Source organism: Neolamprologus multifasciatus, chromosome 7 (assembly GCF_963576455.1).
Source record: "Neolamprologus multifasciatus chromosome 7, fNeoMul1.2, whole genome shotgun sequence".
Taxonomy (NCBI): Eukaryota; Metazoa; Chordata; class Actinopteri; order Cichliformes; family Cichlidae; genus Neolamprologus; species Neolamprologus multifasciatus.
In genome coordinates this window covers 57,832,018-57,856,044 of record NC_140445.1, presented here as the reverse complement: position 1 = coordinate 57,856,044, position 24,027 = coordinate 57,832,018, and the positions used below count along the sequence as shown (strand labels likewise).

The window sequence follows — 24,027 nt, the reverse complement described above, 5'->3', positions numbered from 1 at the left end:
TTTTATTTAAGGGAACTCAAAGGTTTTATGTCTTAGTCCTAACTGAGAATTGTCAAGGCGTCTTAAAGAACCCCCTACCCCCTCCAAGTCCAATCTGTGACTACAAGCAGATTCCCGCCAACGTTACATCTTTTCTTCTTTTTCTCCATCCATTCATCTTCCATCTATCTATCTATCAGTTTTTCTAAGCAGTCCTGAACCCACTCCTCCCAGCCCCACTGCTAGGAAACTGACAAGCCAACATCAATTAAGCTGTCTAGTGGCACCGCATGGGTCCATATGTCTGGGGCTGTACACATAGATGTTATGGAGCATGCAAATTGACCAGTGTGCATGCGTGTGTTTGGGGATGTGCACATTTTGAGTCTACAATGCATCTGTATGCAAAAGCGCTCAATGTCTTTGTCTCCTTGAGCAGCCATGTACATAAATCATGAATTAGCCATTAGCGCACTAGAGCGTAAAAACCGCAAATGTAAAATTGTTAAATACTGTTTGATTAAAGACATTTGGGGAAAAAAACAAGAAGGAAGCTTCACTAAACCTAAAAGGAAACAATTGAACTTAAAATTCTACTAGAAATCTTCATAAAGTGCAAAACTGTATTTTGGTCAACAGACCTAAATACTGTTTTATGGTACGCGAATTTGAAAAAGACAGTGTCTGTTTCGTTGTTGTTTTTTGTATTTGTGTTTATCATCCTTTTTTTTCTTTTTTTCTTTTTTTTTACAAATTCGTAAGGGCACATTTGGTGTGCTCTGCAGTTTTTGTTGATGTTAACACGCATCGAGTTGAGTGGGTTCGGTTTCTTCTTTTTATCTGCTAGAAAAAAATTCACCATGAGGCAATATGCTAAATGGATACCCAAGCAAACAGCCATCAGCACAGCAATATAATCCTTTGCAGCTTCACATTTGCTGCTTTGACAATTAAGCTTATCCAGGTTAGAAGCCAGAAACTCCACAGCCACAGGCTGAAATTGAGACTCTGCCGTGTGGTGGTGGAGTGATTGCAACTTTCTAATAAAGCTGGAATTCCTCAGTGGATGCGAATGGGTCAGAATGGTGCAACTGTGATTTATTTATTTCTTAACACCATTACAAATACAAATAAGTATGCCTCTTTTCTCTCTCTGCCTCTCACCTCAGGGCAGTTATATGGTCAGCCAATCAAATCTGAGTAGACCTGCTAGTAACCGCTGAAAGCTTACTCTCTTCATCTATAAAAGGTCACAGTTCAGAGCCCAGGGGAAGACATATAGGGTGGCTTAAAGTATGAGTGTAATGGGCTAGAAATGGTGAGTCTATGATGGTGCAGAGGGGAAAAATGACAGAGTAAATGGTGGAAGAAGTGCTTAAGTGTGTATGACTAGAGGAGATAAGAAAATGATTTACGGTTTCAGGGGGAAAAAATATAACTCTTATTTCCTGTGTAAGAGTATGCACGAGTATTTGTGTATTTATAAAATGCATCTGTGCAACATAGCTGAACAGATAGGGTGATGTATGATACCTCTTAGAGCCAGTGTCGCCCACTGGAGGAATTCTGACACTACTAATCCTCTGTAGGTTCATTAGAGATACTTGTGTGGTTGAGCAGTGGTGATTACATTCTAATACAGGAAATATACCATTACATTTGCCATTTGGATTGTCTAAAGGCTTACGGCAGTGCACTCAATGTCTCTTGAGACGCTATTCTATATAAGTACATAGATAGAGTCAATATAATATAATGGGACTGCTGCAGGCTTTTTTATTTTAAAAGATAGGGTTTAAACACTGACAGAAATAAATGCACCACGCTATAGCGAAATTATCTTTACGACGGTTCTCGTGTTATGTGCTCTACCTATCTATGTGAAGACTAATTCTGCCCTCCCATCTTTCAATTGCCTTTCTGTGAAATTATTTAAAAAATGCCTCTAGACTAATGACAGCCAATGAAGTGGAAAATCTGCACCCCGCGTTTCCATGACAACATCAAGTGCTTGGTTTGCTTCTCCAGTTGTTCAATTGCGCCCTGATTGATCTCATCGTTTGGAACTCTTCAAGGGGACAAGAGCCCATTTGACATGCTTGACACCAAAGGGTACGCTCAAATGCACACACATTTACACGACCAGAGGTGGTGCATGGCCGCTGGGCTGCGTCTTCAAAAATGGGGAAAGAGACGTTCAGCAGAGAGGAAACGCTTCAAACAGGGAACTGTGGGAGGAGGACTCTCTCAACATGGCATCCCGCCGATCTAATCTTACTCTGCAGAGCAAGAGTTGAGCCTCTTTTTATCTTAATCTGCCTCTCTGCATGTCATCAGTGCACGGGTGTTGCAGGTGGGTTTGTGAATTTTTGTGAATTAACAGACGCTAATAAGGATAATATATAGCTAATAAAGTTCATATATATATATATATATATGTATATATATATATATATATATATTTATATATATATATATATATATATATATATATATATATATATATATATATATAAATAATAATCTTTAAAGTATTATCGGAGCACTAGGTGCGGTGACTTCCAAACTAGGCGAGTGGCTCCAGCAGATCCCAGGAACAACATCGGAGATCTCTGTGTGAGGCAAAGCATATACAATATCATTTGCGCCTTATACAACTATCAGAGCTGTTGTGTACCTTTTGTCCAAATGGGACAGCGTTTCAGTACACGAATAACACAGCAAGTAGCTGCACTCTAACATTACCTGTGATTGTATTCTACATCGTTCAACATTGTAAAATGACATTTAAGAACACTAAAATGCACAAACATAACAATAGAAATGTGGCTGAAGAGGTGCGCCATTTATACACAGCCCCATGATATCATAGGGCAGCAGCGCAGCTGTTTGTACTTCAGCAAAAAACTATAATCACAACATAAAATCCAATGTAGCCCATAACTGAGATTTCCCTTGACAGTGCATTTATTAGGCTAAGATGATGACAGCTGGGAGATGTGGCTCTACATTCAGTGTACATGTAACTGTGTGTGTGTTTGAGTATGTGTGTTCATGTGTGCGTCTGTGCCTCAGAACCCCAGCATGTGTGTTTGTTTGCATTTGCCCCATGTGGTTTCAGCAACCAGACATCCCTCTGCTGCGTACTCTGGCCTTTAAATGCTGCCAGCTAACCTGCTGTTCATTGTGAGAGAGAGAGCGGGAGAGAGAGAGAGAGGACTGAGCAGGCTGCCAAATGCAGCCCCACCTTTTGCTGCAAATCTGAAGCCCACCATCCTGGCTTTTCACTCGTAATTATATTAACCCAGACAGCGAGGTCGGCTTCAGGCATGCACGTATGGAGAACACAACAATTTGGGATTTTTAAAAAAATTTTTTTTATTTTTTTTTGGGGGGGGGGGGGGGGGGGGGGGGAGCAGTGCAGTCCTCAGGGAGGGAGGTGTGTGGATGTGTGTGTGTTATCTAAACTGGCTATTCTTTAATGGACTAAGTGCATGTTTGCAGAAGAGTGTGTGTGCATGTGCAAGCCCATGGCCATTTTTCTAATGGCACCATCTGTCATGGGCATCTGGACAAACACACACACACACACACACACACACAAATTAGGGCTGAAGGATTCGGGGAAATATTGAATTCTGATTTTCTTCAAAGCTATTGCAGTCCTGTTTGGATTTTTAGTAAAATGGTGCACGTCTGTATTCACCATGTGACCACATTTGTTACTTTTTGGATTTTTGAGACATTGCGATGAGATCCTATCAAAACATTAATTGCTCTGCATTTTAATGCAAGCATGATAAAAAAAAACAAATGTTTTTTAAATATCAAAGAGCATACGCTCACACACACACATGCACAAATTCTCATGTGAAGAAATACAACCAGTTGAGGAAAGAGCCTGGAGATGAGAGAGGCAGTGACATAGTGCTGAAAGAGAGAGCGAACTAAACAACATGAGTGAGAGAGGAAGAGCAGAGGAGTCTCTCTGGTTAGACTGACAGAGCATTGACAGGGTTAATCTCGAGATAACTACTCCTCATTGATCCACTAACACACAGGAGCTGATTGGAGAGAGGATACACAAGACACACACCCGCACATTTACGCCGTACTGTGTGCACAAAGCGTGCCCTATAAAAGCACACACGGTCTCCAGAGAAAGATTTCTATGAAGTTTGAGCTCCTTGTTCTACTGACCTATATGCATATATTAGACACAAGAAGGGGAAACCTACAGGGAACTTTCTTTTGGGTTTGCAAGGGCCAACAGAATCTGGATGTACCCTCGAGTCTCTCGTTTACAAAAAAAAACAAAAAAAAACAAGAAGAGGACAGTGTGCAGAGTTAAGATAAAGTTTGGAAATTAAGTGCAGTGAGATATTTGTCCTGACTAAAATAAACTGCAACTGTAAGAGCACATTGAAAGACACAGAGAAAATATAATAGCAAGGGGTACATGTGAGCAAAGTTTATGGACTAACTAGCTACTTTTTTCAGATTCCCCTCAGGATAACTTTGCTTACTGCATCCTCTATGCAATGTGTGTGTGTGTGTGTTTGTGTGTTGACCTGTTTTTCTGCTGTATGTAACTATGCACAGGCAACACAGACGCACAGCTCACTGATGCTTATTTTATTTCATTTTCCTGCATCAGTGGCCTTTACTGTCATCCAAATAAAGAAAGAGAGTGCACGTGGAAAAAAAACTTGCTGGATTGAAGTAGAGAGAACAGGAGCTTTGGGGAGATATGACTACAGCTCTTCTAAAGGCCACTCGATAGCTGACACGGCCATCTCAGCACAATTTCCTCATTTTAGTGAGCTGAGGATTAGGAATAGTGGAGCTTTTACAGGCTATAGCTGGTCCTTATATATCTCTTATTAGGTGTTGAACATCTTTTTGCACAGCCTTGGAGTAAAATTTAGAAAGAATGAACTATTTAGTGGCTAAAGTGGTCCTAAATAGGATAGCATTTTTTCTTTTCAGTTTCTTTTATTTACTTCAGGTGCAGTATTTGCTGTGAGAGTAAATGGCTCCACTTCTGTTGAGAAACAACCCAGCATTACGCTGCTTCTGAAAACAAATATCTGGGATTTATTACCTTCCGTACTGTTCCCGGAAGCCACAAATCAAAACTCCTGCTTTCAGTACATACGCCCTTTTATCTCAGAGGGTGAGAGTAAGTGTATTAAGATGAGATTATGCAGCATAAACTTTGACAGACTCCTGCACTGGTTCATCACGCTGTGATTCATAAATCCACTGAAAGTGACTTTGATGCCAAAACAGAGATACCCACATCAACTGTGGGGCATGTGAAGCTCAATGTGGTTGATGAAGATAAATGCAAAAAGTCATTTAGTTATTGAAAATGATTCCAACAGCTCTGTGGCAAATCTGTCCAGGGTGGCAGACAGCACAGATATAGCAGACTTGATTCGGCGCCATATCTTTGAAGCCAAGTCTATCTCCAAACAGCCCGCTAACACTCCTCTTTGGATTAAATCACGGGCCGATCTGCAAATACCAATTACATCGCTCGCATTAACTGCCAAATACACGACAAGGGGCAGACAGACAGGCAGACGGACAGGTGGGCAGACAAAAAGGATGGAGAAGCAAGAAAGATCTGGCTTAAAATACCAGAAGAATTTGGGCGAATCCAAATACGCATGGGAAAAGAAAAAAAGGGTCAAAACTCCCACTGAAAAGAAGAGAAGGAGTGTGAGTTGTAAAGGCGAGAGAGGGAAGGTGAGCAGACGGGGGTACTCATGTGTGACAATCCCATCAGGTCATCCCAGTGTCTCAAACCTTTCAGCATCTTCGCACATCGAAGCTTGTGTGGGAGTCAAAATAGGGCGTATGAACTATACCTGCGGGTTACAACCGAAATAAACAGCCTATTAAAATGTATGCAAATTCTCACATGTATGGGAATTTATTTTATGCTGCACGGGTCTGTACCAGTGGTGATAAAATGAGTGCTGCTAAATCATCTTTGTCCTCCCAGGAAGGGGGAAGCAGGTAAAATAGCAACAGAGGGTCCAGCTAATAAGTTATTTATTTCCTGCGCCTGATTTAGTGTTGGATCGATGGCTGCTGAGAAACGTCTACAAAATCATTCCCATCGCCTGCAAAAATAATGCTTTTATAAACATTAATAACACAATATACTGTATGTATTTAGTAACACAAACTGCCATCGAGAAGAAGCAGCAGGGTCAAAACGTACAAGGAATGACACCTCTCAGTCCTCACATTGGTGCTGGATAAACTCCCTGGTACTGTACGTTCTAAAGTAACACACAATCGCTAACACAGACAGACACATATAATTTACTTCTCTCACAACCCTTTTCTGTGTGTTTCAGGCTCAATCACTGTCCAACAGATGCTGAGCACAGGGAACAGCCTATAGTCAACTATGCCGGACAGGGACATGAGCAACTAATACAAAAGGTCATGTTTAACAGGAACAATAGTGAAAGGCCACTTTCAGATATTCATCCAATTCACTGCACGGCTCCTCCCTTGCACCTCTTTCTGTGCTCCTTCTCTACCATAAATCGAAAGGCCAGTGGTTTGTACTGAATGGAGATGGGCACCACTTTGAAAACACTGAGTCATTCTTTCAAAGCAATCCCTTGTTAATCTGTTCACACACACACACACACACACACACACACACACACACACGCACACAGACTGCATGCACACTGAAACTAAATTTCAGGTTTAACATTTTTACCTACACACCAAACTGAGACGTGCGCCTCCCACTCTCTCCCTGCATCCTGCCTAAAATTTCTGATTTATTTCAGCAATCATGCAGCTTTTAGTGCACGCTATCTCACTCTATGCTATTCTGGTGGATGGATTCCTGTAGAAGAAACAGCGTGTGGGATGCTCTGCAATCCCCGTGGTGACTTACCCGCGTCCTCATTGGAGACAGCAGTCCCTCCATAGTTGATGAGGTTGGTTCCAGTGGGCTCGGGCCCCTCTCGATTGTGTCACCGTATTATTCCAGTCCGCAAATAGATCCTGTTAGAAACGCTGTCTCATCCTCAGAGCGAACATCTCTTCTACAACACAGCTCCCTACCCACCCAGAGAGCCCAGCGCTCTGACAGGCTCACAGAGAGAGCCAGTGTCTGTATGTGTGTGAGTGCAAGCATATAGACACACACACACAAACACACAGAGGGAGGCAGCAGGAGAGAGGGCAGTGCCAAACTCCCAGTGCTTCTCCTCCTTCCGCCAACCTGTCAGTTGGTGTGGATCTTCCCGTACAAAACAGTGTGGCTTTAACGTGCAATGTCCACGGAAGGTTGCCCTCTCTTTCTGTCTCTCTCTAACTCTCTCCCTTTCTCCTTGGCTTTCGTTCTCCCCCTCTCTCTCCCTCTCCCGCTCTCTCTCTCTGCCTGTCCTCTTCCCTCTCCCTCTCCCTCAGTGCCTCCAGCTACATTTGTTCCCTTCAATGTGGCAAATGATTGCAGGTTTTTTTTCTCTCTCTCTATGGCACAGCTCTCCTGGTAGTGCTCTCCCTCTGCTTGCACTCTGATCTCTCTGTCCGCCTGTCTTGCTACCTTGGACATCCCCCCCCCCCCATCTACCATAATGCCCTTTTGTCGATCTTCCTGCTGACTGTCAACTCTGTGTTCCCGCCCAAGCTGGGGGGTGGGTCAGACAAAATGTACATTTATAGTACGTGTAAAAAAAAAGGATTAAAAAAAGAGAGAGAGAAAAGAAAGCGACAAGAGGGCACTCCTGGGTCTCCTATTGTCCCCACAGACAATAGTGGCTCTTAATCGCCTAGCAACCTGATCACCCTCTTTTCTCTTAACAGACAAGGCATGAGTCACTCTCTAGACACACAAGTACACACACAAACCCTGTCCCTCCTTTCCTGGCATGCCCACGCTTACACAGCTACACCTGCACCAAAGCCCACAGTATATATTCATAGCATGTGACAGGTCATCCGGTGTATTGTGTTACAGCAGCGCTTTGGTGCTGTGATGTTAGATTCTTAGATTCAGTCTGTTGTTGCTCTATTATGGCATTACAGCGTTATTCCCCGTTATAAATGGATGAAAATGTGAACAAATCATCACCTCTGCTCTGAGTTGCATCTCGCCGTTGCCATGGCAACAATGTCCGTTAGGGTGGGCGCACGCAGAGGCGGTGGGATAATTCTAAATAAATACATGGAATAAATAAATAGATAAGTAAATCACTCCTGTGCCTGCTGCCTTTCCTCAGCCACAGCAGCTGGATCAAACTATGCACATCAGTGGTTCAAATGGCTGCCCGCTGACTTCAACAAGCCTTTATACCTGGAATGCAATTGAAGCACTCTGCCTCTCCCTGTTTCTTATCCTTGCTTCTTGTAATTGACCCAGATAGGCCCAAAAAAGAATCAAATTAACTCAGATGATTGCTATATAATTTATCTTTGAGGATTCCTCATTAGCTTTTGTCTACAGCATAACATATCCTTGCCCCTCCACAGTCCTAACCTTTAAATTTACAATGCCCTTCTGATAAAAACAGTAAGAGAACAGTAATAACTTTTTTTATATACCACCATTAATAATAGGCTTTACAAAGTGCTGTAAAAGAAGTGAGGAAAAAGAGGAATCTGCTTGTAAATTAAATAAAGAAAGCCAAACAGAAATCCAACACAAAATGATGAATGGAGGGGCTGTTTAAAATTAACAATAAAATGACACATTATATTATACTGACAAAATGTCAACATTAAAAAAATATCAATAAAAGAATGAAATGAATAAAAACACTTTTTTAAAAGCACGGCAACTAAAAAATCCTAGATGATTAGACAGCCGATTAAAAGTAAAGTACGTTTTTTAAATGAAAGCAAAAGTATTCAAATTGCCCTAAGAGTATTTAAATTGACCTAAAGGACATCACTGTTGTGAGCGTTATCTCCTCAGGCAGGCTGTTCCAAAGCTGGGGAGCCCTGATGGCAAAATCAGTCATCTTTAGATTTAAGCCCTGAGCACCTCAAATTAAAAGGCTGTGAACTGGTTCATACGGGCACATCGGCATTTTTGACCCAAATCTACTTTATAATTGGTCAGTAAAATCCCAGAATCAATTCTGAAACACACAGAGGGCCAACGGAGAAAAGCCAAGGAAAAGTGTGTTAAACAAATGGTTCTAAACACTCTTAATGTGTGCTGAAGTGGAGATAAGAGGAATAATTCCATTTATTACGTCTAACTTTAACACATCAGGCTGCGCAAAAAGCATCCACTGCTCTCTTCCGTAACATGATTTGGTCAAAGTGCATCAATATGTGTGTCTTCAGGTACGTTTACATCCCAGCAGCAGTTAATCAATGGCCAAGTGATTGATTTGTGTCGACAAGCTGAAATCCTGCTGTGACCACTACACCATCAGATATCCACTGCACCGATGAAAAAGCAGATAAATAGGAATCTGCTGTCAAAGTTCAGCATTGATCGCAGCCTTGCCTGGACGGCGCAGACATTTAAGCACAGCAGTGCATGGACATGATCACCAATGTGGTCCTATTATGTTCATGTATGAACAACAAGCATTGTCAAACTGATTTTATGGTTAATGCAAAGACTGAGGTTGCACAAGAGTCTTCTCTGGACTACGCCATCACAAACATGAATGTATGCTTAATAAAAGCACAGCTCGGGGATCCATAAGGTTGAAATTTATGCAATATTTACAGCCACTGAGCTACTAACCATCTAATTAAAAAGGGATAGCATTCAAAGTCATGTATTTCATTAATGACGCATATATAAACAAAAGATTTCCCTCGGGAAAACACTCCTCGGTTCACTTAACATAAGACAATTTACTGCTTCACATGGAACATCGCCATGACACCACGCGACCGTATCGCTGCACGTGCTAACAAATTCACACGCCTCAGTGACATGAAACAGACACAGATGAATAAACATAAACAGACAGTGCAGACACACACTGTATCAATCCCTAATTCTGTAAAACACCAGCTTATTGATGAGGTGAAAATTGTGAGGCGCCACAGAGGTCTCTATAGGGAGGCTAAGAGAGGAGCTCAAATTGCATTAATAAGATGACCTCTGACCTCACAGCAGGCTCTTAAATGTAAGTTTATATATAAATCTAGAGCGCATTTGCACCTGAAGATTATTTTATTTTCACAGCAAATTTTCACAGTTTCTGTTAGTCTCTTTATTAAATATATATATTACTACTCTGGCTAAAGAAAAATTTTTTTTTGAGGGGACAAACGTAAAAATTCATCGAGGCATAAGGTTGAAGTGCTATTTTTTTTTTTAACCAGACTATATGTGCCATGCTAGGCAAGCCCTACTGTCATTCCCATATATCACCATCACACATTACTGCTGACAGTGAATGTTAACCTGTCAGCAAATCCTACACACACACACACACACACTCACACACATACCTTGTCGTCCCACTCACTATTAAACCTCTACAGGACATAAAGAATAGAATGGGTGGAATATAGGGGGTGATAAACATCGCAATCACAGGACAATACTACACAGGGTATTGCACATTTCAATAATGCACATTTTCCTTAAACCCATCCCCACTGCCTCCATCCTTTCCCCATCCCCCTTCATCTACTCTCCTCCACTTCACTCCTGTCCCCGTCGCCCCAGCTGAACCCCAAAATTAATCCCTGGTGACTTTTTCCATCACGCTGATGTGAGCAGACACACTTTGGTCTGAGTGTGCAGCTTTATTGTTCTGGCGCCTCTAGGTTCTCGCACGCTTGCTTTTTTTATATTCTTCCGCGTTTAACCCTCGTTGTAAATTTCACACTTTCCAGTACAGACAACAGCATTTCCACTGAGTGAACATATGAGGGTCACATCATGGACAAATGTGAAAATGGTGTGTAATTTTCTTCCGGCTGTTTGTGTTTCTATTGAGAGCTGCAATTACACTGCGAAAAGCAGACGGCCAATCGGCTGAGGTAATTAGAGACTGTAACTTCATGGGGAAACAAAGGAATTAATTGCAATGATTACCAATTAAACTACATCACAGCAAAAAAAAGAAAAAAGAAAAAGAAAGCATAAACGAGGTTTGTTTTTTTTATTGAGTTTTTTTCCTTGTAGAGGCTCTCCAACTCATGCTTCAACCTGATGTCTTTTTTGTCGTTTAATCTGTTGTTCCATCTGCCACTCTGGACGTTTCAGTGCTCTTCTGATAAATTAGCCAGACACCATTTGTTTAGTTTGATTTTTTTAAATATCCAATAGTGGAAATTCATGCAGGGAATATCTGCAGAACTACAGCACTGTGCAAAGGTGACTTGAGTCACCTTTCACAAAGTGCAGCACTTTATTGAGACAGTGTGCGTTTAATATGAACACCTTTATTATGCAATATAGCCTAAACTCTCTTAGGTAACTTCATTTATTTAAGTAGTCTTCAGGAATAGTTCTCCAGGCTTCTTGAAGGACATTCAGAGCTCTTCTTTGGACGTTGGCTGCTTATTGCTCTGTTCCCTGATGGCATGACAGCACTTCTTCAGTAATGTTGAACTCCGGGCTCTGAAAAGGCCAATCTATGAATGATAGCGTTCCATTGTCTCGGTGTGTGTTTTCATCAACGTATGCTTTTACTGCATCAACATGTAAAGTTCACTGTCATGCTTTAAAATGAACCCAATGCCAATCAGAAACTTTCTAGAAGGTATTTCATGGTAGCACATAATCAGATACTTTCCTGCAAGTGCAGCAAAAACACTTTTCTGCATTCACAATGCCATCCAGCTCCGAACCATCACTTGTCCACAGGTGGCTGTAGGCACTCACTATTGTACCCCTCCCCTTACCTCCCCTAAAATGTTCAAATCTGGGTTCATGATTTAAAAAAACTGGTGCCACTAAAATTCAGTCCAGTGCTTCCGCAAATATGCATACTCGTGCCTTGTACCTGTACATTTTATACCTGTTTCTTTTCCTTAAGAATTGCTTTTTGACAGCCACCCTTCCACTGAGACCATTTGCGATGAGACTTAAGCAAACAGTAGATGAATTAACTGAAGCTTTAGCTGTATCTCTCAGCTCACCTACCAGGTCTTTACTGGATTTCTGCCTATTTCTTGAGAATGTGACTTTTAGATACCGTTAATCTGCTGTAGACAGCTTTTTACACTGGGCACTTCTTCTTTTGTCCTCAAATTGTCCATTTACCTCATATTTTTTAAATACACACTGCACAGCAAGCAGCTTTCAGCTAATAGCTCTTTTGGAATTATCTTGTTGGTGCAAAACTACTACTACTTTATATCTGTTTTTATGTATTCAGTGGGAACAGATTTTTGCACCAGGCTGCTAGGAACAAAGTGCCTGAAGATTCCATTTAAAATAGTCTTTTCTCTGCTATGTGTAGACACAGCACAGTTTCATCTCTTTGGTTAGATGCCTTTTATATACTTGCGAGATTCATAGGTCAGTGTTAAGTGACTCAGCAAACAAAGATCACAATACTGTGAAAATAGTCAGGTCTGAGGACTGGATTAAATTAAATAAATATTTAAAAAAAAACAGCCAGTGACCAGGAAAAAACTTTGCAAGACCTTCAGAGAAGAAAACTATTCCTCAAGACCACTTTAAAAGATTACAAGAAAGTCTGGCTTCTTGGAAGAAAAAAACATATAAGAAATGAAGGATGAGCCAAGACTTTTGCATAGTAGGATATATCAAAACCTATCTGGTACAGCAAGCCAGGTGACTACACTAAACAAGAGACTGGCAGCCCCATGGCAGAATGGGACAACAAAACAGAGAGAAACTGTGGAAGGAAAGAAAAAAGGAGTCATATTTATCATTATTCACTGTGTGTCCGGGTATCTGGCTGACAACAGAAGATCCTATAAGTCAATGTATGACCCTGTCACACAACAACAGCTAAATCAATGCCAAAAGAGAGTAAGCTGCTGCTGACTCTCATAAGGTGGACAGGGACTTCTTGTCTACGCAGACTAACAGAATCGGCTCAGTAGGGAGTTGGAGAGATAAGATGTGTCCCTGTTAACAATCACTGTCAATACTGTGGGAGGTCTGATGGAAAAACTGGCAGACTGAGACCCGCTGCTCCAGGTTTTCACATGTTGGGTGTAAATTTCAGTCAACAGCCTCTATGCTTGATAATCCTAGGATAGAAAAATCAGTATCATCCCTTGAATTTTACCCTTCCACTCTTATTTCTGCCTCCACATTAAGCCTCAAAAGAGGCACAAAAGCAATCTCGTAAATTAATATTGACAAATCTATGTGGTATGTGTCTGAGGGATTAAAATAGTAAGCCAATGAAGTGTTGATTACTGCATTAATCTACTAACCACATAATCATCATTAAATATTTAAACTGTTCACTCTTGGTAAACGTTTGGTGTAAAAGGATTAGTCCAGGAATTATTTAAGCATTGAAATAGAGTAAAATCATCACAAAACACACGCACTCATACACACTTTACATCTGAGAACTGAGGCGTTTGTTTCTGCTTTCAACAAGATGTTAGCGCAATTGGTTTTTGCTATTTAGAGTCACCAGTCATGGCCAAGGTTGAGATTTACTGTTATATATTGGGGTGTGCCAAGGGTTCTGGCCATGTTTAAGAGCGCCAGGTTGATTGTTGCCAGAGGGAATATGTCTGACATCTAATCTAAAGTTCATTAAACAGCAATCCCTAGAAACATGCTGCACTTGCACATTGATATGCCCCTACACACACATATCCACAGTCACCCACACCCACACACAAACAGAAACTACCCTGCACCAACATGCACAGACGCATACATTTGATATGTGTGGTTGCCCTCATTGGCCTGCAGTCCTTGGAGGTAGTTAAAGGAAGAGGGGGAAACTCCTTCTCTTCTCTCACACCTCACCACCGCTCAGAGGGACGAACATCTTATCTCACTACTGCAGAGAGACAGAGAATTAGGAGGGAGAAAGATGGATGGGAAAGGGTAATGTGAGCAGGGGTTTGTAGGCGAAGGACATACGGGATTGAGGGAGTGTGGGCATAAGAGAATAGCAGCGAGAGACAAAGAGAGTGAAAATATTCAATCAGCCTCATTTCTCCAAGTTTTATGCACGGGGAAAAAAAAGCAGCTTCTGTGGGACCACTGATTGGAAATGTGTTGTACAAGAACAACATAGGCATCAGCTGGACTATATTCACGTTTTTCTCCACAAGACATCTCACAGGAGCCTAGAATCTTCTCCTCCATAGATGTGCTAATGTGAAAACACTTTCTACCCACCACATATGTGCGTGCTGATGAAGTGTTATCGGTGCCAAACAATATTTCCCCCTTATTTAAATGCACATTTGGGTAAGAAGGAAAGTGAATTGATTTTATTCATCGTGAGCCATGGCATGAGCATGCCCGATGCTATGAAGTCATTCCAAAACGGTTTCCTAGCAACCGTCGTCACGGGCAACCAGCATTCTCTGCAGACAGCACACCGAGCCTTGCAGAGAGAGCGAGAGACAGCATGGTGGATAGTTGACCGCAGTTAATTTGGTGTTTGTGTGTCAGGCTTTGCTTATACAGACTCATCATCTACATTCATGTGTCACCATTACTCATACCGGTTCATGAAAAGCCTTTTCTTATTCAGAGGAAGTGTGCGGCTTTGCAGTTTTGCCATGATGACTCCTTTTGCAGGCAAAGACACTCACAGAAATGTGACCTATTTCGATATTCCTGACACACGCTGTACACTCAAACACATGCCCAAAGCATGGCCAGACACTCAGTATAGCAGGTACCAGGAGTGATGCATTATTCACCTGCAATCAAACACTGCCCTCTACTGAAGAAACTCTAATAAAACATGCTGGCAGTTCCTATATTCAAATAAAATGCGCCTCTTTATAAAAAGAGGTTGAAAGCTAAGCATTACGCTTGTATTTGATGTCTGTGAAGGTTCTCAGTCATCCAGGTCATCGTAGTCAAAGGAGCTTGCAAAGAAAAGCGTCTGGACTTCTTTAAGTTACTTGAAGACGTTTCACCTCTCATCCGAGAGGCTTCTTCAGTTCTAAGGTCAAATGGTGGAGAGTCCCAGATATAAACCTGGTGGGAGTGTCCCCCCAGTTTTATTACACCCAGTTCCACACCTTGGCTCAGGCGATTAGAGGATCATCAGGGGGTCCTTTTGTCCCTCTGTGGGGGGACACTCCCACCAGGTTTATATCTGGGACTCTCCACCATTTGACCTTAGAACTGAAGAAGCCTATCGGATGAGAGGTGAAACGTCTTCAAGTAACTTAAAGAAGTCCAGACGCTTTTCTTTGCAAGCTTGTATTTGATGACACATCAAATAGCAAACTGTTTGAAAAGTTGATTACTGCTAAAGCTGTAATCATGATTAAAGTAAAAAATTTACTTTTTATATTTTCTGAGTTGATGAAAAGAAGTTTTAATCATGTAGCTTTCTGATAGTTTGTTCTTTGGGATGCAGACTGTTGTGTGCAGAACGGAGGTGTTTCCAAGTTTCTTGGTGTTGGGTTGTTAGAAATGTCACAAATACCTTGTTAAAATGCTGTACAACTGCAATAAAGATATGATGGATAATAAAAAAGAACATACAGTTCAATCTCCATGTTAATGTGATGGAGATCCTATCCGTTCATATATCTTTTTCTTTTATCTTGATCTGAAAATAATTATATCACAGTTAATCTGTTGTAATAGCATGAATTCATATGAATCTTTATATGAGCTACTGTTAGGAGCGATTACTCCATTCTCCTAGGATGTGATAAAGAAACTAATTAAAAAAAAATGCTACTGATTTACTTTTCTTTCAAGCAGCAAGGTATAACACATGAAATACCTACAAAATAAAACAAACCTACATCATGAGTTTTGCACCATGATTGAGCAAAGAGAAATTCCACCTATTGCAAAGCAAACTCACTAAATAAAACATTTAGAACTACCTATCTCTCATTTCTTTATGTTGTAAAATGGATAAACGATGCAATGTTGTGTTTAGGCCTGCTACTTCTTACTTTGTCCTCTATTTGTTCATTTTCCTCAATTATTTAAGGACACATTCAGATATCCGAAGATATCCTAAGTTTTCAGTTAATTGCTCAGGGGATCCCTTTGTTTGTGGGAAAAAAAATATTACCTTATGCCCGTCACACTGGGGTTATGTGTTTTTGTAATGGGCTGCTAGTAACAAAATGTCTAAGGATACAACTTAAAAATGGTTGTTTATTGTCTCTATACTGTCTGTTATGTATAGATAGAACAGTGGTTCATTCCTTGAGGTAGGTGCCTTTTTTTATGCTTGAATGATTCATAGGTCAGTGTTAAGTGGCTAAGTAGCAGCTAATGTCCAAAGAAAAACTTTCAGAAAGCCGGGAGAACTACTGCTCAAGCCAAATTTTAAAAATTACAAGAATCTCTGGCTCCTTGGTCACAAAATATATATACATGAGGGGCTACTCATGACTTTTGAACAGTACAGTAGAGTTCCCCTGCCTTAACTAACAACAACTAAATGAAGAAAAATTGTGATAAAAAAAACTACACACTATGAGATGAAAAATCTAGACTCACAAAGACATGACAGGCCTCAGGGAGACAGATTCCTACACTCTATATGTTAATGTATATGTCGACCTTTAACGCACAAAGTTTGGAGCAGGTTTCTGGCAAGTCTGACAACTTTTAAGATGAATGTAAGAATTTACATATACTGCAAATACACTGCTACTAATACACTATTTTACAACCATTAGGAATCCATACAGTAAGTAAATTCATCCTTCACCCCGTCATCAGTGTGCCTGTTGGGTAATACATTCCCTCAGTACTAAATATTATATATATGTATTAAATATTATACATTACTGAGGGAATTAGGCTGGTTAACGTCTTGTAAGTCAGAAAATCAGTCAGTGTTGATATCAGTCACTGATTAGCAGGACTGGGTCTAAAGTTTTCAGCTAATAGCTCTGGGTGGAAATTGCGCATTAGTTTGAAGTGAACTGAATACAAATTACCGGACACCGTAATAAGAACCATAATTAACTAAATTACAAAACAGATAAACATAAATAAATTTTCACTTAAAAATGGATGCAGCCACAATTTTTTTAATTTCAAAAATACTCGTTTCCTTTATGCAAATTGTTTAAGCAAATAAAATGTATCCTCTGTTGGTCAAATAAAATTTAAATGACTTACAAAGACAGTCATTAACAGTGTAATCATAATCTAATTACACATCTTGTAAGTTTAGTTTATTATAGTTTCATATTTTTGTAACTTGCTTACATAATCCTGATTTAGCCATAGCAGAATGACAGCCTATTATGAACATTTGAAACCTCATTTATACACTGTTTTTACTCTCTTTGTGTGTGTGCACAAACATGAACTAGCTCATGGGTACACACCTTTTACAATAATTTGCAATAATAAAACATTACTATTGACTTAATGGTCTCTGACCGGCTGAAATTGGATGTAATGACAGGTGTGCTCAGATGACCAGAATACAACACTTCCTGCAGGCTCCTGGATGCATTAAGAACTGCAAAATGCACAGTACAATTTTAAAAGCACAAATGATCATAGATCTTATATTAGATATATAGTTGTGGTCATAACTTTGCATTTGGCCAGGGTGGAAATGATTGCACAGCATACATCTTCAATGAATTTCATACCTGAATATGTTAACGTCATTAAAAACATTTAATAATTGTTGCTGAACGCTCCACAGTGTTAATTTAACAAGGCCATGGCCTATTAACTTCTCCTTAGTGATCATGATTAGGTAGGTCCTTTTTGGTAGGTCCTTTTTGCCAACATAAAATGGTTTTGTTTGACAGCACTCATTAGACTGACTAACACTCGGAGCAATTAGAAAGTCCAAGGAACTCAGTGAGGATCTAACGAGGAAACTTGCAGATTTATACAAGATCATCAGTTAAAAACACTATATGTAAGTAGAAGCCATCATTTTGCCAAGGCCTGGAAGAAGACCCAAACTGTTACCCTCCGATGAGCGGGAATTGGTTAGGATCTTCAGGAAGAACCCTGGAACCACTAAGGCTCATACCTGCCTTGAACTGGAAAGTGCATGAACACCAGGGTCACTGTCCACAGTTAAGTGAAATATACATCAATATGCAGAAATCTGCAGATGCCCACGTGGACATGTCAAATGCATACAAAATGCATGCAAGTTTTATGGACAGATAAGACAAACACTGAGCTATTTGATAACAATGACAAGAGGTACGTTGGGGTAAACTTGAGACTTTCAAACAAGCTTTATCATGTCTTTATCTCCCTCTAGAGGCAGAAAAACGAAAGGTTTATAGCTTGGCCCTCTTTGTCTTGCTCTGCTCTGCTATTTCATCTTTTTCATTTTACCCCTGCTCCATGGAGAATTAGCTGTAAAAGGCATTCAGGTCCATAAATATCTGGACAAATTGACAATCTTGCCTCTTTAAACGACCACAGTGGATGTGAAATCACACAATCAAAATGTTATTGACGTGCAGACTTTCAGCTTTAACTCAGTGGGTTAAACAAAAGTCTTGCTTTCATTGTTTAGGAGTTAAAGCCATACAGGCACATATACACACAGGCACTTTTTGTACTGTGAGCTATTACCATATCATTACAAAAAAACCACCCAGTGAATTAATGAACATCGCACCTAAATCATGACATTTCTAAGGGTCACAGGGAATTAAATCAAAGATTTTGTTGGTCATATGTGAAACTCTGTAACACAGTCCTGACTAATTTTGTTGCAGCATGTGTGTTTGTTCTTCTGCTAATATTTCTCAACACCTAGTTCTGCAGTTTGCATCATTTTTCACACAGGAATATCATGCACTGAAATTGCACTTTCAGCTGTTCCGTTACTTCTCTTAACTGAACTACACATGCAGTTGCTCCTCACAGAAAAGCGAGAACACATACCTGGTGGCACTGAGCATTTTAACATAACATATTTTTTAACATTAACATATTTCAACATATTGCAATAAATGCACGGTGGGAAGAAATTACATTTCGCATTTCTACTTCCCACCTTATAATTAAACCGTCTGAAACACATTCAAAACCTTATTCAAATACCCACTCAAATGAGACCAGTCATTGTTAATGGTGCCTTAAATGGATATCCTGTTTCTTACCCTGCTATACTGGGTAAGCCTTGACATCAAACATAAACATGATCCTCAAGCTTACAAAGGTTTTGTTTTGAATATACTCAACATCACAAACATCTCCACTGGAAATTAATCGTAGAGATTTTTTCAAAAAGTGTTGGATAAGATGACTGTTGCTAGGACAACCAAGGTCATATGTCTGTGGAAGCGAGAGACAAAAAAGAAAGACGCAGCAAAGTCAGTCTGATGGGGTGTGCTGATTCAGTTACATCTAACTGTCATGGAATATTTGAAGAACTGAACACTGACGCATAGATAAACTGCAGTACACACAAAGCAAAGAGTTTCTCAAGTCTCAGAAAGTCTTCTATTTCTTGCTGAAAACAGGATGTTGGTGATTTGTTCCTGGTTTCACTGCCCATACACCCGTTTTTTTCTTTCTTTTCTTTTCTTTAAAGCAAAGTTAAAGCAGTAGGCCAGGAGGACCCCAGCTACCATTCGTCAATTTGAGCAGCCAGCAGGAAAATATTATTAAACAAGGAGACAAACATCTCCACAGCTACTGTGAGTTCATCATGGGCAACATGAAGTTTGGCATATACACAACCAAACAGTTAACGTTTTACATTAAAAAGCAAACAGATGCTGTCGTTGATTATTTTAAAGTCACTGCTTTTCAGTAACATTGTCATGCCACATTTTGTTAGAAATGTTGATGCGGTTCAGGTGGGCTAAGTGGGTCAAGACATGGCTAAAAGATGGAGAGGACCCAGAAGAATGGTAAAAAAAAAAAAAAAAAAACTCAAATAAGAGGCACTCTGACATTAAGAGAGAAATTTAAGAGGTACAAAGAAAAAAGTCGATTTGTTAATGAAACTGTGAATTAACTGTTTCCTGGTATGCAAAAACAACCAGTTTTAGGCAACAAATACAGCCATTTTGCCAAAGAAGTCTCACAGTTACCCAAAACATGTTCTTGACATGGTCACCAGAACGCCTGTATGGACACTTTTAAAGTGCACAACTCTTTGCAAAGCATTTAAACACACAAACATGCAAGGACCAACATGCTGTGCTAATGAGGTGCAGGAGCATTTTAAAACTTTTTAAATGCCTATGCACCTTTTCCTAAATTTAACCGAGAGGTTTTTGGTGTTTAAACCAGTGAGAAAAAGTTACAAGTGAGTGGAAACACAGTGTCAAACAGAACACAATTCAGTTTCCTGGATGACAAACCTTGCGACTTTATCTCTATAAACGATGGACCGGTATCTCTGTTTCCAATATTGCTGCAAACGATGTATCACGGCAGCAACAGACAGAAAAGAATTATGAGATAAACCTGGCTGCTGAGCACAAAAATGGAGCTAATCAAGCCTTCTGTTATTACTGGATCAACTGAATATAATTGAAGGACTTCACTGGTAGACAACAGCTTTTTGTTATAAATAAATATACTGAAACCATGACTAAGCGTGGTTTTTAGAACAATTCTGATCTGTGTCCTGCCCAACAACCATCACTGTTCTATAGTAGCTAAACCCTGTCAGGGTTGTTGCTGACTTTCCATAGGATTGGCATGTATAATTTGACCCAGATGAAGACACGTATATCTCTCATTTTACACAAAGGGCTCTTCAAATGATTCCTTCTCTTTTGGAGCAGCAAAAAGGAAGCTGCAAAATATTCCCTGAGTTTACCTAACATAACCTTGCACTTACAAGGTAGGCACAATGACAAAATGTGACAGGTGAGTCACTTTGCACATGTATGACAAAGTGACTCACCCGTCATATTTTCTCTTCATGCCTACCTTGTAAGTGCTGCTAACAGGACAGCTCTTCATTATGACAAGGGCCTGTTCTATGTTAACTCACTCCATATGGAAGACAATCAGCCCCTCTGGGACCTGTGTCAACCAGAGTGTGAAATGTCAGATGCATGCACGTTGTAGCGCACACACACACACACACACACACACACACACAAATATACACATCCATAACCCACTGCAGTCACATTCACAGCAGCAGGCACACACGCACACACACACACACACACACACACACACACACACACACACACACACAAAGGGAGAGAAAGTGAACTTGGAAGCAAATAGAGATTGGTCTTTCTAGTCAGACATCTGCTCGGTCCCAGAGACAGATGGTGAGCCAATCAGACCGCCCGGTGCCTCTGTTACTCCCCGCCTCTTGTGCCATCCTGCTGCCCCTCCCCTAAACCTGCATCCTGGCTCACATGACAGGTGGCACCTTGTGAATGTGACACTGCCACTGCCCTGGAAAATTATTTATGCATTCACTTTATTGAAACTGACATGCAAATAAGCAAAAAATGAAACATTCAAATCCAGCTCACTTTACGGTTATCTCACGGTTCACGCCCAAAGCTCCATACTGAGCTTATTGCGTCTCGATGCACCAGTACAAACAGAAATCTCTCATTTATCTGCCCTGATTTTTTCCACAGCATCCTGACCTCTTAGAGGAGGGCAGCCATCAGATGGATATCTTATATGCACTTTACTGAAAGCAATATCCTGCAAGTCAACAATAGCCAAAAGGGGAATCTCTTAAAACTGATGCAGGATCTAAGCATTTTGTTTGCTCTTAAATATTTATTCAAGAGAACACATGTTATGTCATGAGTGAGTATATGAGTATATAAATCAAAATACACATTTCATCCCATATTCGTTCTATGCACTGCAGTAACCCATAATTAGAACGCCTGGATAATTTCACTGCACAGATATGCACCTGAAGAGGTAGCCTGACAACGAGACAGCGAGCTTTAACAAGCATCAGGGTGAAGGCAGGGAGCCACAGCACAGGGAAGGATTGGCAGACTGTGATGAGCATCTGCCTGGTGCATGCTGGTGCTCATTAATGGCAGTTTCCTTAACCCCTCACTCACATTACCTGCACCAGCTAAGCTCAGTTGATAACCTGGCAGCCATTAGGTTCTCAAGAAATGCTGTCACACATCACTGAGAGGCTGCAGCATACATTAAGATGCAGTGCAAACACCACGCTGACACTGCAAACACTTCACACAGTCACACCTGAGACCTTCCTCTGGCTAGGAACAAAGACCACTACTAATGCTAATTGAAACTATGGCGAAGTCAGTTAATTTCTGCAGCTCATCAATAGTCCTTAAAGAGACTGTAAACAGCTCAGAAGATTTAATTACACGCTTTAGCCACTGGCACACAAACACCAACCTTTATACATTTATGCATGTTCTGAGATTTGAACTGTTTCTCTTGTTTGCTTCCCTCTACCCTCCCCCTTTTCTCATTCTACAATAATTAAATTCTTAACTAGTAAGTAAAGCAAAAATAAGCAAATCCCCCAAAAAGGGGGGGAAACACATCTGAAAATTAATTTATTCCACAAAGATCACAGCCAAATCCACTCTGAAGAAGACATTTCTGATGCTCTTTTGATCTTAATCAGCCAATACTGTGATTAGTTGCACAGTATAAATTCAAAGCTCCACGCAGTACCAGTTTAGTTTACTGCATATTTACATATTTAACTCTTCTATAGTTTAATCTTATCTTTTTTTAACAGCTGTTTACACTCAAAACAGATTATCCTGCTTAGCCAGCAACAAAAGGCTAGTTAGCTTGTAACTAATGTTAGCCGCTAATGTAAGTAAAGCAGTTAGCTAAAGACAACAAATAATAAAATTAATAAATAAATACCTTCATCAGAGGACAATAAACCTAGGTTAACCCAAAATGTGATTGTTGGACTTACATTTTTAAGAAACATTTTTCCTCTTGGATGGTATTTTTCTTCCACTCCATCAGATTTGCTCACTTTTTACCACTTCATGTTGGGCACTGAAGGCTAAGTGTAATCTTAAGGCCACAAACTACCTGAAAACCTTGTGCTTACTGTGTACCTCTGTGCATATGAGGAAGAGATACACGCAGTTTAATTCCGGTCATTTTACTTATAAGAAAGAAAAAAAAGTGAATTGAAATTGTTCCTGTCTTTATTATTGAAGTTTATTTTATTTTTAATTGGAAGTTAAATATGTTACAAAATATCAAATTGTATTCTATTGTATTCTAAGATGATTTGCTCTGAAGAAATGACACATTGGCTAAGTCTAAAATTAATTAAGTAATTTGTCATATGTTGATGGTGTTTATGGTGATGACACTTATCGGCAAACTCTGCAGTTTTATGATCATCAAATGTTGTGCACACAGAGTTTGCTTACATTTATTTACGGACAAAATAGGCTTTTAAAACAACCAACTTTAATCCAGTGTTTGCACTTCCAAAAGAATAATAAGTATAAATACAGTGAAAAGTAGCACCAGTGGTGTAAAGAGGTTTGAAAAGGGCTTTTTGATCCAACTTAACAGTAAAACTGTTTCTTGCAGTGTTTCCTGCAGCAACTCCAGAGCTTTAGTTAGCTGACATCAGCAGTACTGGTTCCTAACATCACTCAAGCATGACTGTTCTGCAGCCAGACTGCGGCTGTAAAAGGACAAATTCTTATATTATTACAGAGAAACTAGCTCTAAACAAATAAGCAAAAATAAAGTGGTGCAGGAAAAGTAGGCAAGAGTAGCCTACAGCATGCAGACAGGAATATAAAGTGGAAGATAGTGAGGCATCGATAAAAAAAGAATAGCAGTAATGGGATGCCATCTGTGCCTCTGCTTCTTGTTCATACTAATCACCAATAAGAGCTTCAAATCTGTGCAGGTTATAAATTTGTTCATTGGGAGATTACTGTCTGTCTTCGCAGCATTATGACAGTATGTGTCTTTGTCTGGTTTATAGCTATGTGTGC

The 24,027-nt window shown here is 40.2% G+C and overlaps 1 protein-coding gene across 2 annotated transcripts in view; it reads right to left on the bottom strand.

Moving 5' to 3' along the window:
• Nucleotides 1-24,027, bottom strand: part of frmd4a (FERM domain containing 4A) — a 99,093-nt gene that overhangs the window by 70,496 nt on the left and 4,570 nt on the right. The window contains exon 1 of one of the 2 annotated variants that reach the window (XM_085164436.1): nt 6,914-7,588. The exons of the other annotated variant lie outside the window; for it this stretch is intronic. Coding sequence (XP_085020562.1) covers nt 6,914-6,946 — 33 coding nt within the window. The 5' untranslated portion in view covers nt 6,947-7,588. Of the gene's footprint in view, nt 1-6,913; nt 7,589-24,027 lie in introns of those variants that run through there. 2 annotated transcript variants of the gene reach the window in all.